Genomic DNA, 14,374 nt, shown 5'->3' with positions numbered 1-14,374 from the left:
GTAGCTTAATAGGTAAAGCAACTGATTTGTAATCAGTGGATTATGAGTTCAAATCTCATCATTAGCTTCTATAATTTATGAATTTTAAATTAATATGAAATTGAAAAATTTATTAAATATTTATAATTTAAATTATAAATATCAATATAAAAATAAAATAAATTTGTATTTAATAAGAAATGGATTAAATAAAAATTTAATTAAAAATTTATCTAATAATATTTTTTTATATTCTTTTATATATAAATTTAAAATATATTCCTTAAAAATATTAAATATATTAAAATTTCCTGATTGGAGTTTTTTTGATTGTCCTAATATAAATTATGATAATATAATTTATTATTCTTCTATTTTAAAAGATAATAATTTAATAAATTATTTAAAGAAAAATTTAAATATAAAATTTTTAAATATTATTACAATAAAAAATAATTCTATAGATGTAATTTTTGATAGTATATCAATATTAAATACAACACAATATTATTTAAAAAAATTAGGTATAATTTTTTTACCTTTATTTGATGTTATATATAAATATCCTTTATTGATAAAAAAATATTTGGGTACAGTTGTTTCTTATAAAGATAATTTTTTTGCAAATATAAATTCAATTATTTTTAGTGAAGGATCTTTTTGTTATATTCCAAAATATATAAAATGTACTTTTAATTTATCAACTTATTTTAAAACTAATTCTTCAGATTTTGCACAATTTGAACGTACTTTATTAATTGTAAATGAATATTCATCTATAATATATTTAGAAGGATGTATAGCTCCTATTTATAAAGAATCTCAATTACATGTAGCTATTGTAGAAATAATTGTAAAAAATAATAGTTATGTTAAATATTATACTTTACAAAATTGGTATAGAGGTGATTATTTAGGTAATGGAGGTTTATATAATTTTACAACTAAACGTGGATTATGTTTAAATTATGCAAAATTAGATTGGATACAAATAGAAATAGGTTCAATTATTACTTGGAAATATCCTTCAACTATTTTAAAAGGAAATTTTTCAATTAGTAATTTTTATTCTATATCTTTTATATCTTGTATGCAAATAGCAGATACTGGTAGTAAAATGTATCATATAGGATCTAATACTAAAAGTTATATAATTTCAAAAAGTATTTCTTTAAATAATTCTTTAAATATATTTAGAGGTTTAGTATATATAAAACCCTTATCATATAAATCTTATAATTATACAGAATGTAGTTCATTAATATTTGGTAATAATTCTTTAACAGTAACTATTCCTTATATAAAAAATTATAATAATACAAGTATTATTAAACAAGAAGCATTTATTTCTAAAATAGAAATTATATATTTATTTTTATTAATGCAACGTGGATTAAATATTTCAGAATCTATTTCTTTGTTAGTTATAGGATTTTGTTCTGATATTTATAATAAATTACCTTTTGAATTTAATTTAGAAATTCCTTTATTATTTTCTTTAAAATTAAAAGATATATTTAGTTAAAAAAAAATAATGATATTATTAAATAATAGATATAATAATTATTTATATATTAATAAATATAAAAAAATAATAAAATATAATAAAAAAATGATAAAAATAAGTTATATTTTATATAAAAAATATATATTAATTTTAAAAAAATTAATATATTTTAATATTATTTAATTTTAATAAAAAATTTTTTAAATATGAAAATAAATATAATAAAATATTATTATAAAAATAATAGTAAAAAATTATTTAAAAATAAAAATATTAATAATATAATTTTAAATAATATTTTTTTAATTAAATTAAATTTTTATGAATATATAAATAAAAAATTACAAATTTATAATTTTAAAGGTATATTATTAAAAAATAAAAAAAATAATAATATATTAATATTAAAATATAATAATAATGATATATTATTTTTATATTTTTATTTAAATATATATAATTTAATTAATATTTATAAATTAGGTATATTTAATATAACTAGAATAAAATATTTATTGTAAATGATTTATTTATTATATCCTAATATAAAAAAAAATAATTATATAATATCTAATATTTATTATTTATTTATATTAGAAATATTATATAATTTAAAATATTATATAATATTATTAAATAATAAATATATAAAAAAAGAATTATTTACTATATTATATTTTAATATATTAGTTTTAATAACTAATATAAATATAAATTCTATAGATACTATTCAAAATATTAATAATTTATTAAAAATAATTTTAAAATTAAAGTTAAATTTTAAATATTTAAATAGAAAAATAAAAATAAATATAATATTATTTATATTACCATTAATTTTTGATAATAATATTATTTTAAATGGATTATATAAAACATGTATTCAATTATTTAAAAAAAATAATAAAATTTTTATTATTAAATTTAAAAAAAATAATAAATATATTTTTTATATATATGTATATATACATATTAATTTTAAAATAATTTTAGAATATAAAAATAATATTGAAATTTATTGTTATTTTAATAATTTTAAATTTAATTTTATTATTTTATTATTATATTTAAATAATAATAATTTTTATAAAAAAATATTTTCATTAGTAAAAAATTATTTTATTTTTAAAAAATTAATAATATATAATTATTTAAAATTAAATTATAATAATTATTTATTAATAAAAAATATTATATATTTAAAATTATATATAATAAAAAATAATAATATATATTATAATAAAATATTTATAAATATATTGAAAATTTTGTTTTCTATTAAATTAAATTTTAAATATTATATAAATTATTATATTAATAATATATATTATAAAAAATTTTATTCTATAATAGATTTTATATCAATACAAAGTAAAAAATATATAAATATTTTAAAAAATCAATTATTAAATTTTAAGCAAAATTTAGATTTTAAATTATTATTAAATAATAAAAAATATATAAATATTATTTTAGAAAATATCAATATAAATCCTTTAATTCAATATTCAGATCAAATAAATAATTTATCTGAAATAAATCAAAAATTTAAAATAAATATGATTACAACAGGTTTAAATTCTAAATTTATTTTAAATAATGATTTAAGAGAATTACCTAGAAATATATTGGGATATATAAGTTTAATTAATACTAATGAAGGTATAACTTGTGGATTGATTAATTATTTAACTATAAATGTATTTTTAAATTTTAAAAATAAATTTTTAACATATTATAAATATATATTTTATAATAAATATAATTATAAAATTATATTTAATATATATAATAAAAATTTTTATAATATATGTTTTAATAATATATATTTAAAAAAAAATGAAAATTTTAATAAAACAATTATTTTAACGATAAATAAAAATACTTTTAAAATTAATAATATTACAAAAAATTCTATATATATTCCTTTTAATTTTTTATTATCTTTTATAGAAAATTTAATTCCTTTTATACATTATAATGATTCTACAAGAAATTTAATGAGTATTAAAATGCATACTCAAATAGTACCTATTTTATATCCAAATTTAAGTAATATTATAACTACTTATAATTTTATTGTAAATAAATATTTAAATTATTTAATTATTTCTTATCAAGAAGGAATAATTTTGTATGTTTCTTATATAAAAATAATTATAAGAGACATATATAATAGAAATATAATTTATTATTTAAATAATTATAGAAAATGTAATCAAAATATATTATTAATGTATAAACCTATAGTATGGGTTGGTGAAAAAGTAAATATTGGTCAAATATTAGCTGTTAATTCTAATTTATTATATAGTGAATATAGTTTAGGTAATAATTTATTAGTAGGTTATGGTTCTTATTTAGGTTATGAATATGAAGATGCTATTATTATTAATAATAAAGTAATATATAATAATTTATATACTTCATTACATTTTAATATTTATGAAATATCATTAAATATAATAAATAATATACCAGAAATTTGTAGTATAAATTTATCTAAAATGTATTATAAAAATAAAAAAAATTTAGATAAATATGGAATAATCAAAGAAGGTATTTTTATATTAAATAATAATATTTTAGTTTCAAAATTAATTTTAATGCCTTTTATTTTTAATAATAAAAATTTAATAAATATTATAAATTTCTTATTTGGTAATAAATTAAGAATTTTTAAAAATAAACCTATAATATCTAATATATATGATATTGGTAGAATTATAAAAATAGAAATAATACCAAATTATTTATTTAATAAATTAAAAAATAATAATTGTTATTTAAAAATAAGAATTTATATAGGAATACAAAAATATTTAAAATTAGGAGATAAAATTTGTAATAGACATGGTCATAAAGGAATAATTTCTTATATAAATGAAATTAATGATATGCCTTATTTAAATAATAAAATTCAACCTGATTTATTTATAAGTTCTATAAGTATTCCATCTAGAATTAATATAGGTCAAATTTTTGAAGGTATTTATGGATTAAATAGTATATATACTAATTATAGATATATAATTTCTAATAATTTAAATAAAAATTATTATAATAATTATATTAATATTTTCAATTATTATAAATATAATTTTAATAATAATTATAATTTTATGAAAATGTCTTATAATTATAATAAATATTATTTAAAAAATCCTTTTACAGGTCATATAATAAATAATAGTATTTGTTTAAATAATATTTATTATTATAAATTAATTCATATGATAAAAGATAAATTTAGATATAGATTTATAGGTTTATATTCAGAAATTACTCAACAACCTATAAAAGGTAATACTAAACAAGGAGGACAGAGATTTGGTGAAATGGAAGTATGGGCTTTAGAAGCTTTTGGATCTTCATTTTTATTTAAAGAATTTTTTACATATAAATCAGATGATATAAAAAGTAGAAAAATATTAAAAAATTATTTATTTAATAATAATAAAATAAAATTAACTTATATATCAGAAACCTTTAAATTAATATTAAAAGAATTACAAAGTTTAGCTATTAATATAGAAACATTTTGTACAATTAATATTAATAATAAAATAAAAAATTTACCTATAAATATAATTTATTAAATAAAGAATGATTATAATTAATAATATAAAATTTACAGGATTAAAATTAAATATTTTAAATCCAAAACAAATAATAAAATGGTCTTCTATGTATTATAATAATAAAGTTATAATTGGAGAAGTTTTATTTCCTAATACTATAAATTTTAATACTGGATTACCTATTTTAAATGGATTATTTTGTGAAAAAATATTTGATTATATGTATATATGGAATTGTAATTGTAATAATAAAATGTATGATGTAAATAAATTTTCATTATTTTTATATTGTAAATATTGTAAAAATAAATTGAAAATAAATATTAATAGAAAATATAAATTAGGATTTATATTTTTAAATATTCCAATATTACATTTATGGTATTTTACAGGACCTTTAAAAATTGCATCTTTATTATTGAATAAAAATAATATATATTTGAAATTTTTAATTTATTATAAATATTTTTTTAAAAAAATTAAATATAATCAATTATTATATTATAATAAGTTATTTTTAAATTATAAATTTTATAAAAAAAAAAATAATATAACTCAATATTTATTTTCACATAATATTTTATATAGAAAGTTAAAAAAATTAAATTTATTAACAGAATTATTACATGATAAAGAATTATTATTACATACTATTAAAAATAAAATTAATTTATATAAAAGAATAAATTTATTAAATTTATTAATTATAAATAATATAAAACCAAATTGGATTTTTTTAGATTTATTACCTATTTTACCAGCTGGATTAAGACCTTATTTTTTTTTAAATAATAATACATATATTATATCAGTAATAAATGAAAATTATAGATTAATAATTTTAAAAAATAATAAGTTAAAATATTGGTTATATTTACGTAATAATATTTTTTTTATTTTTGAAATTATAGAAAAACGTTTATTACAACAATTAATAGATTATTTATTAATAAATAAATTAATTTTAAAAAATAATAATACTTTTTTTAATTTCAGTAAAACATTTCAAGGAAAATATAGTACTATTAAATATAATTTATTAGGTAAAAGAGTAGATTTTTCAGGTAGATCTGTAATTACTGTAAATCCTAATATGTTATATACTAATATTGGATTACCTTATTATATAAGTTTAAATTTATTTAAACCTTTTTTAATAAATATTTTAAAATATAATAAAAAATTAAATATAATATTTAAAAGTTTATTAATAAATAAAAATTTATTTATTATACAAAAATTTTTAAATAAATTATTACAAAATCAATTTATTATAGTAAATAGAGCTCCTACATTACATAGAATGAATTTACAATCTTTTAAACCTATTTTAATAGAAGGATATTCAATTAAATTTTATCCTTTAGGATGTTCTAGTTTTAATGCAGATTTTGATGGGGATCAAATGTCAGTTTTTTTACCTTTAATTAAAACTTCAAAATTTGAATCTAATATAAATTTAAATTTTGATAAAAATATAATTTCTCCTTCTAATGGTAGAAATTTATTTAAAAATTTACAGTATTATAAATTAGGAATAAATACATTAATGAATTTAAATTATATAAAATTATTTAATATTTTTTATTTTACTTCAATAGAAAAAATATATGAATATTTTAATAATAATATATTATCTATATTTAATTTAGTTTGGATAAGATATATAAAAAATGATAATATATTTTATATATTAACATCAGTTAATAGAATAATTATAAATTTATATATGTATATTTATTAATTTTAATAATTAATAATATGTATTTTTATTTTTTTAATAAATATAATTTAAAAATTTTAGAAAAAAAATTATTATTATTATTTAAATATAATGTGAGTTCTAAAATATTACATGAATTGTTATATTTAGGATTTGAATATTGTTTTATATATAATTATTCTTTAAATATTAAAGATTTTTCTAATTTTATATATTTATTAATTTTATATAAAAGTAAAATTAATAATTTATATATAAATAAATATTATGAATTTAAAAATAATTATATAAATATATTTTTTAATAATTATTATTATTTAAAAATTATTAATAAAATTCAAAAAATATTAAATAATAATTTATATAAAAATATTAATCCTATTTTTTCTAATTTACATTTATTTTTTAATAATAAAATAAAAATAAAATATTCTCAATTACAACAATTAATAGGTTATAAAGGGTATATTTCCAATATACAAGGAATTATTTATGATAAACCTGTTATAAATAATTATATTAATGAATTAAATATATATGAATATATTTTATCTTGTTATGGATCTAAAAAAGGTATACTTGATACAGCTTTAAAAACAGCAGATTCAGGATATTTAACAAAACGTTTAATAAATATAACTAATAATTTTATTATAAAAGAATTAAATTGTAAATCTCCTTATGTATTTAAATATTCATGTTATATGGATATATATGGTAATATAATATTACCTTTAAATATATTAAAATTTAAATTTTTAAAAAATAATATAATAAATATTAATACAGGTATTTTTTTTAATATAAAAAATATTTATATAACAAAATATATTTTAAATAAAATATTAAATTTAAAATATAATATATATATAAATTTAAATATTAAATCTTTATATTTATGTACTATATTTAATAATATTTGTAATAATTGTTTAAATTATAAACAATTATATAAATATAATTTAGGACAACATATTGGAGTTATATCTAGTGAAGCTATAAGTGAACCTAGCACTCAAATGGTATTAAGAACGTTTCATATAAATTCTATGTTAAAAGATAAAATTAATAATGATGTATTAAAAAAACATTTAATATATAAATTATATTATTTAAAATTTAATATAAAGAAAGTGTTTAAATTTATATTTAATTTTTTAAAATATAAAAATAAAAAATTAAATTTAATATTTTTAATAAATAGTATTAAAATTTTTAATTTTAAAAATTTATTGATTAAATATAATTATATATTAATAAATCAATTTATAAAATTTAATTTTGTTAATAATTCTATATCTAAAAATTTTAAAAATAATTTAAATAATATTATATTAAAATATGTAGATGGTATGTTTAAATATTATAATAATAATGTTATACAATTAATAATTAAAAATTTATATAATAAATGGATAATTTATAATATTTATACATATTATTTTTATTATAATTATATAAAATTATATAATTTAAATTATAAAGGGATTATTTATCATAATAATATTAATAAAAAATATAATATTATATATATTTTAAAAAGTTATATTAATTTTTATTCATTATTATATTATAATTATATTAAAAATAATAATTTTAATTTAAATATTTATGAAAAAAATGAATTTTAATATTGTGAATTATAATTATAATTATTTTAAATATTTTTATTTAAATAAATGTTTTATTAATATTTATAAGTTTAAAAATAATTTATTATTTAATTATTTTTTTTATAAGAATAATAATATTTTTTGTAAAAATATTAATAATAATATAAATAGTTTTAATAATAATAAAATGTTATATAATGTAAATAATAATTTTTTATATTTATATGAAATAATTAAATATAATTGGTATAAATATTTAATTTTAGATACTAAATATAATTTATTTGTAATATATAATAATTATATAAAATATTTATATAAATATAATATTAAATTAAATTTATATTTAATAAAAAATTTATATAATATTAATAATAATTTAATAAATAATAATATTATTTTTAAAAATAATTATATTATATATAATAATCAAATTAATATATATTCATATGATTATATAAATTTATTAATTAATAATAATTTTAATAATAAGATTTATTATAATTACAATAATAATATTATTTATAATTTATATTTAAATGATATTACTATAGGTTTACAATCTATTAATATAATATTTGAAAATAAAAATATAAAAAATTATAATATATCTTTTATTTCTAAAGATGTTTATATAATTTTTCATATAAAATATTATAATTATTTAGATAATATTATATATATATATAATATGTGTAATAAATATAAAAAAAATTACTTTAATTATAAATTAAATTTTTATTCATATATTTTTGAAGATATAAGTTCCATTATATATAGTGGATATTCTTTAAATACAGATTTTTATTCTATAAATAATAATATAGAAAAATATTTTAATTATTTATTAAAAACTATAAATATTTATCAATCATGTAAAAGTTCTTTTATATATATATATAATATTTTATTAGAATCTATAATAAAACAATATAATTATCAAAATATATATTTACCATCTATATATTTTGAACTTATTATAAAAAAAATGTTATCATGTATTAAAATAATTTCTCATAATTTTAAAATATTTAAATACAATGATATTATACCTTTATATTTAATAAATATAATTAATTATTCTTTAATTTTAAATAATAAATATATTTATAAATATAAACCTATTATTTTAGGTATTACAAAATCAATTTTAGCTAATTCAGGTTTTTTATCTAATATAAGTTTTCAAAATACATTTAAAATAATAAATTTAAATATATTAAATAATAAAATTGATTGGTTAATAGATATAAAATCTAAAATCATAATGACTGATTTATTACCTATAGGTAATGGATGGTATAGATATTTTACTCAATAATTAAATTAAATAAAAATTATGTTTATTACTTTTAAAGATTTATTAAAATCTAAAATTTATATAGGAAATAATATTAATAATATACATATAAATAATTATAAATTTATTTATAAAATTAAGTATAATAATTGTATATTAAATTTTACTTTAATAGCTATATATTTATATAAATTATATTTATATATTTATAATATATTTTTTATAAATAAAAAAATTTTATTTATAAATAATAATAATTTAATATCAAATTTTATAATTAAAATATGTAATTTAACAAAAAATTATTATATTAATAAATGGATACCTGGATTATTGACTAATTGGTATATATTTAAGAAAAAAATTATAATTTTTTTATGGTTACATATTATATTAAATAATAAATATTTTATTAATATATTATCTAGAAAATGTATTAATATTTTAAATATTATTTATAATAAATTATATTTAAAATTTATAGGTATTAAATTTATGTTTAATTTACCTAGATATATATTTTTGACAAATTATACTAATAATTTAATTTTAAAAGAAATTTTAAAATTAAAATTAATTTTAATAAGTTTTATAAATTTAAGTTTAGATTCAAGTAATATAAATATTAAAATATTAGGTAATTATAATAATTATAACTCTTTAAAATTAATATATAAAATAATATATACATCAATTATTCATAGTAAAATTAAAAATATGTAAATATTATTTTTATTATATTTATATAATTATGATTTATTTTATAGTATAATAATGTATACCAAAAATGTATTATTTTAAATAAAAATAGATTATATTTATTAATTATTATATATAATAATTTTATATTTTTATAATTATAATTTATTATATTATAAATAAATAAATTTGAATTTTTACTTTTTAATAAAATATTTAATTTTTTTATATATATATTTTTATTAATTTTATATTTTTTTATTTGTATATTTTTAAATTTTTTTAATAAAAAATTTTTTTTTAATTTAGAATAAAAATTAAATATCATATTTTTATTATTTATTATATATAAAATGATAAAGAGAAAATGGGATTCGAACCCATGAAATATAAAATATTTTTTTGATCTCAAATCAAATACAATAAACCTCTCTGTCATTTCTCTTAATTATTTTTTTTTATATTATATAATAAAATTTTTAATATATTTTTATTTAAAATAAAACCATATTTTAAATATTTCAATAATATATAATATATACAAGATATTATATTTAAATTAGGATTATAAATTCCTAATTTAATAATATTATTTTTAATAATTAGATTTATTTTATAAGTTTTATATTTTGTTTTATTAGATTTAGAATATAAATAAATTTTTTTCATTTTTATAATATTTATTATTAAATATAATACAAATAATGGAAATTGAATCCATAATTTTAATTTGGAAAATTAATGTTTTACCTATTAAACTATATTTGTTAAAATATTTATGATAAATAAATATTATAACTTAAATTATAATATTTATTTAAATAATAATATAATATATATTTATTTTGTAAAAAATAATGTTTATTATAAATTAATAATAAATCACTTATAGATTTATCAAATATTAATTCTAATATTCTTTTTAAAGGACGAGCTCCATATAAAGGATTATATGATATTTTAGTTAAGATATATTTAATTTTATTATGTATACATATATTAATATTTATTTTATTTAGATTTAATTTTATTTTTAATTCTTGTATAAATTTATTAAAAATTAATAATAAATTATTTATATTTAAAGGATTAAAAATTAATATATTAGTTAATCTATTTAATAATTCTGGTTTAAAATAATTATTAATACTTAATTTTATATTTTTATTTATTTGTTCTAAATCAAAATTTGATAAATAATTTTTATTTTTTAAATACATATCATAATTTTTAGGGCATCCTAAGTTACTAGTTAATAAAATTATAGTATTTGTAAAATCTATTAATTTACCAGTAGTATCAGTTAATCTACCTTCATCTAATATTTGTAACATTATATTATATATATCAGGATGAGCTTTTTCAATTTCATCAAATAAAATTATTGTATATGGTTTTTTATATACTTGTTCTGTTAATTGTCCTCCTTCTGAATAACCTATATAACCTGGTGGAGAACCAATTAATCTAGAGATAGAATGTTTTTCCATATATTCACTCATATCAAATCTTATTAATTCTGTTTCTGAACCAAATAATTGTTTGGCTAATATTTTTGCTAATTCAGTTTTACCTGTTCCACTTGGTCCACATAAAATCCAACTACCAATTGGTTTATTTTTAGATTTTAATCCTAATAAATTTTGTTTTATAGAAGGTAAAATTTTATTAAATATATGATTTTGACCATGTATATTTTTATATAAATTAATTTCTAATTTTTTAAAATCTTGTATAGTTATTTTATTATTTTTAAATAATTTTATTTTTGATATATTTAAATAATCAGCTATTGAATTTTTAATATCTTCTATTGTTAATTTATTATTATATAAATTTATTTTTTTAGTAAATAAATAATTTAAATTTAAATATTTAATTTTATGTGTTATTAAATATTTTTTTGAATATAAATTTTCAAATATAATTAAAGGTGTTATAGGTAAAATAGATTCTTTTATATATTTTTTACTTAAATTTATTAATTCATATATAAAATAATTATTAATATTTATTTTATGATAATTTATATTATTTTTTATTATTAAAAATGTTTGTAAAATAGATAATTCTTTTATTTCAATATTATAAAAGAATAAATTTTTTATATTATCTTTAAAATAATAATTATATTTATTTTTATCTGTAATAATTATAATATGTATATTATATTTATTTATTTTTTCTAATAATAAATATAAATAATTTAATTTATTATTTATTTTATTATCATTATTTTCTATATAAAATAATTCAATATTTTTTATAATTAAAATTAATTTATATTTATTATTTATAAAAAATTTAGATATATTTAATATTTTAGATATTAAATATTGAATATCATAATTTAAAAAATCTTTTAATATCCATACTTCAGTATATTGTAAATATATAGGAACTATTTTATTATTTATATTTTTTATAAATAATTGAATAAATGATAATATATTTTTTTCATCTCCTAATAATATTATGTGTTTTTTAATTTTTAAATTTAAAATTTGCAATAATTGTATATATTGTTTTTTATAAAAATTTATATTAGATTTATATATATTATTTAAATTATTATGAAAAATTTCATTTAATTTTTCTTTTATTATTTTAGGGAATATATTGTTATTTATATAAGTTAAATATAAATTTTTAAAATTTATATTTAAATATTTTAATAAATAATTTATATCTGAATTATTTTCATTTAATAATATTAGTAATAAACTAAAAGAATTTATTTTAAAATTAAAATTATTTAATGTTTTTAATATATTAATAATTTTATTAGAATAAATTGTATTTATAATATTTTTATTAATATATTTATATTTATTTAATAAAAATTTTATTAATTTTTTATTTATTAAATTTTTATTTATTTGCAATAATTTTGTACATAAATTATTTGTTAATAATAAACTTAATATTAAATGAATAGGCATTATAAAATAATTATTATATTTTAATGCTAAATATTCTGCTTTAATAAAAATTATTATTAATTCTTTAGTACAATAAATATTATTTAATATCATGTTATTTATTTTTATTTTTTTTAAAATATTTTTTTACATTATTATATATAATATATATTAATTGATATATATTATAATAAAATAATTGTATTTTTTTATATAATAATATTTTATATATGAAAATTTTTATATTTAATTTATTAAATTTTTTATATAAATAAAATATAGTATAATTATATAAAATTTTAAAAGTTTTATCAGAATAAATATAAATTATAAATAAATTTATTTTATATTTATTAATATATTCTAATATTTTATTATTTAATATTTGTATATTAATATTATACATTTTAAATTTCAAATTTAAAATTGAATTTAAATTTATTTTATTATTTTTTATTAAAAATTTATATTTATATAAAATAATCATATTAAAATAACTCATATATTATTATATACATGTCTTAAAGGATTCTAACCTTTATTTATAAATTTTGGAGATTTATATTTTAACATTAAATTAAAGACATAATTTTAAAATATATATATGAATAAAGAGATTTAAACTCTTATAACAATTTTGGTAAAATTGTATTTTATCATTAAATTATATTCATATAATTAGAATAATAGGATTTGAACCTATATTAATGAAATCAAAATTCATTACCTTAACCGTTTGGTTATATTCTATAATATAAATGTATAAAGTCATTATAGCTTAATGGTAGAGCAACGGATTGAAGATCCGTGTGTTATCAGTTCAAATCTGATTTTTGACATTTATTTAATAATAAAATTATAAATAAAAAATTTATTAAATATTTATATTTAATATATATTAAATATTTTTTTTTATTTATTAAAATAAATACTAAAATAATTATATAAATCCAAATAAATAAACGATAATAATATATATTAAAATATTTAAAAATTCTAAATATTTTTTTTTCTAAAATTTTATTTAATAAATTATTATTCTTTATCATTA

General features: G+C 10.8%; 12 protein-coding genes and 6 non-coding genes across 18 annotated transcripts; 10 read left to right on the top strand and 8 right to left on the bottom strand. All coding sequences in view use genetic code 11, as the record gives it.

Annotated features, from left to right (window-relative positions):
- Positions 1-67, top strand: PRELSG_API05700. The gene has a single exon. It is a non-coding gene (tRNA).
- Positions 68-94: 27 nt separating this feature from the next.
- sufB (FeS cluster assembly protein SufB, putative) lies at positions 95-1,504 on the top strand. The gene has a single exon. It carries the CDS (start codon positions 95-97, stop codon positions 1,502-1,504), a length of 1,410 nt encoding a protein of 469 aa, YP_009325513.1.
- A 9-nt stretch (positions 1,505-1,513) lies between these two features.
- ORF51 (hypothetical protein) lies at positions 1,514-1,669 on the top strand. Its single transcript has one exon. It carries the CDS (start codon positions 1,514-1,516, stop codon positions 1,667-1,669), a length of 156 nt encoding a protein of 51 aa, YP_009325512.1.
- Positions 1,670-1,692: 23 nt separating this feature from the next.
- Positions 1,693-2,007, top strand: ORF101 (hypothetical protein). Its single transcript has one exon. It carries the CDS (start codon positions 1,693-1,695, stop codon positions 2,005-2,007), a length of 315 nt encoding a protein of 104 aa, YP_009325511.1.
- Positions 2,008-5,085, top strand: rpoB (DNA-directed RNA polymerase subunit beta, putative). The gene has a single exon. It carries the CDS (start codon positions 2,008-2,010, stop codon positions 5,083-5,085), a length of 3,078 nt encoding a protein of 1,025 aa, YP_009325510.1.
- A 7-nt stretch (positions 5,086-5,092) lies between these two features.
- rpoC (RNA polymerase beta subunit, putative) lies at positions 5,093-6,811 on the top strand. The gene has a single exon. It carries the CDS (start codon positions 5,093-5,095, stop codon positions 6,809-6,811), a length of 1,719 nt encoding a protein of 572 aa, YP_009325509.1.
- Positions 6,812-6,828: 17 nt separating this feature from the next.
- Positions 6,829-8,421, top strand: rpoD (RNA polymerase sigma factor RpoD, putative). Its single transcript has one exon. It carries the CDS (start codon positions 6,829-6,831, stop codon positions 8,419-8,421), a length of 1,593 nt encoding a protein of 530 aa, YP_009325508.1.
- PRELSG_API05000 (hypothetical protein) lies at positions 8,402-9,724 on the top strand. Its single transcript has one exon. The coding sequence runs from the start codon at positions 8,402-8,404 to the stop codon at positions 9,722-9,724; it is 1,323 nt and encodes a 440-aa protein (YP_009325507.1).
- Positions 9,725-9,742: 18 nt separating this feature from the next.
- RPS2 (apicoplast ribosomal protein S2, putative) lies at positions 9,743-10,426 on the top strand. Its single transcript has one exon. The coding sequence runs from the start codon at positions 9,743-9,745 to the stop codon at positions 10,424-10,426; it is 684 nt and encodes a 227-aa protein (YP_009325506.1).
- On the bottom strand, positions 10,413-10,730 carry ORF105 (hypothetical protein). Its single transcript has one exon. It carries the CDS (start codon positions 10,728-10,730, stop codon positions 10,413-10,415), a length of 318 nt encoding a protein of 105 aa, YP_009325505.1.
- A 368-nt stretch (positions 10,731-11,098) lies between these two features.
- Positions 11,099-11,170, bottom strand: PRELSG_API04700. Its single transcript has one exon. It is a non-coding gene; the product is annotated as a tRNA-Gly (tRNA).
- An 8-nt stretch (positions 11,171-11,178) lies between these two features.
- CLP (molecular chaperone, putative) lies at positions 11,179-13,437 on the bottom strand. The gene has a single exon. The coding sequence runs from the start codon at positions 13,435-13,437 to the stop codon at positions 11,179-11,181; it is 2,259 nt and encodes a 752-aa protein (YP_009325504.1).
- Position 13,438: 1 nt separating this feature from the next.
- Positions 13,439-13,810, bottom strand: ORF129 (probable protein, unknown function). The gene has a single exon. The coding sequence runs from the start codon at positions 13,808-13,810 to the stop codon at positions 13,439-13,441; it is 372 nt and encodes a 123-aa protein (YP_009325503.1).
- Positions 13,811-13,838: 28 nt separating this feature from the next.
- Positions 13,839-13,910, bottom strand: PRELSG_API04400. Its single transcript has one exon. It is a non-coding gene; the product is annotated as a tRNA-Trp (tRNA).
- A 16-nt stretch (positions 13,911-13,926) lies between these two features.
- PRELSG_API04300 lies at positions 13,927-13,997 on the bottom strand. The gene has a single exon. It is a non-coding gene; the product is annotated as a tRNA-Gly (tRNA).
- Positions 13,998-14,002: 5 nt separating this feature from the next.
- On the bottom strand, positions 14,003-14,073 carry PRELSG_API04200. The gene has a single exon. It is a non-coding gene; the product is annotated as a tRNA-Gln (tRNA).
- A 17-nt stretch (positions 14,074-14,090) lies between these two features.
- Positions 14,091-14,162, top strand: PRELSG_API04100. The gene has a single exon. It is a non-coding gene; the product is annotated as a tRNA-Phe (tRNA).
- On the bottom strand, positions 14,139-14,372 carry ORF78 (probable protein, unknown function). The gene has a single exon. The coding sequence runs from the start codon at positions 14,370-14,372 to the stop codon at positions 14,139-14,141; it is 234 nt and encodes a 77-aa protein (YP_009325502.1).
- Between the last annotated feature and the right edge of the window lie 2 nt (positions 14,373-14,374).

This window comes from Plasmodium relictum (genome assembly GCF_900005765.1).
Source record: "Plasmodium relictum strain SGS1 genome assembly, organelle: plastid:apicoplast".
In the NCBI taxonomy this organism is placed as follows: domain Eukaryota; phylum Apicomplexa; class Aconoidasida; order Haemosporida; family Plasmodiidae; genus Plasmodium; species Plasmodium relictum.
The sequence above is the reverse complement of the archived record's forward strand: the minus strand, read 5'-3'. Positions and strand labels throughout refer to the sequence as shown.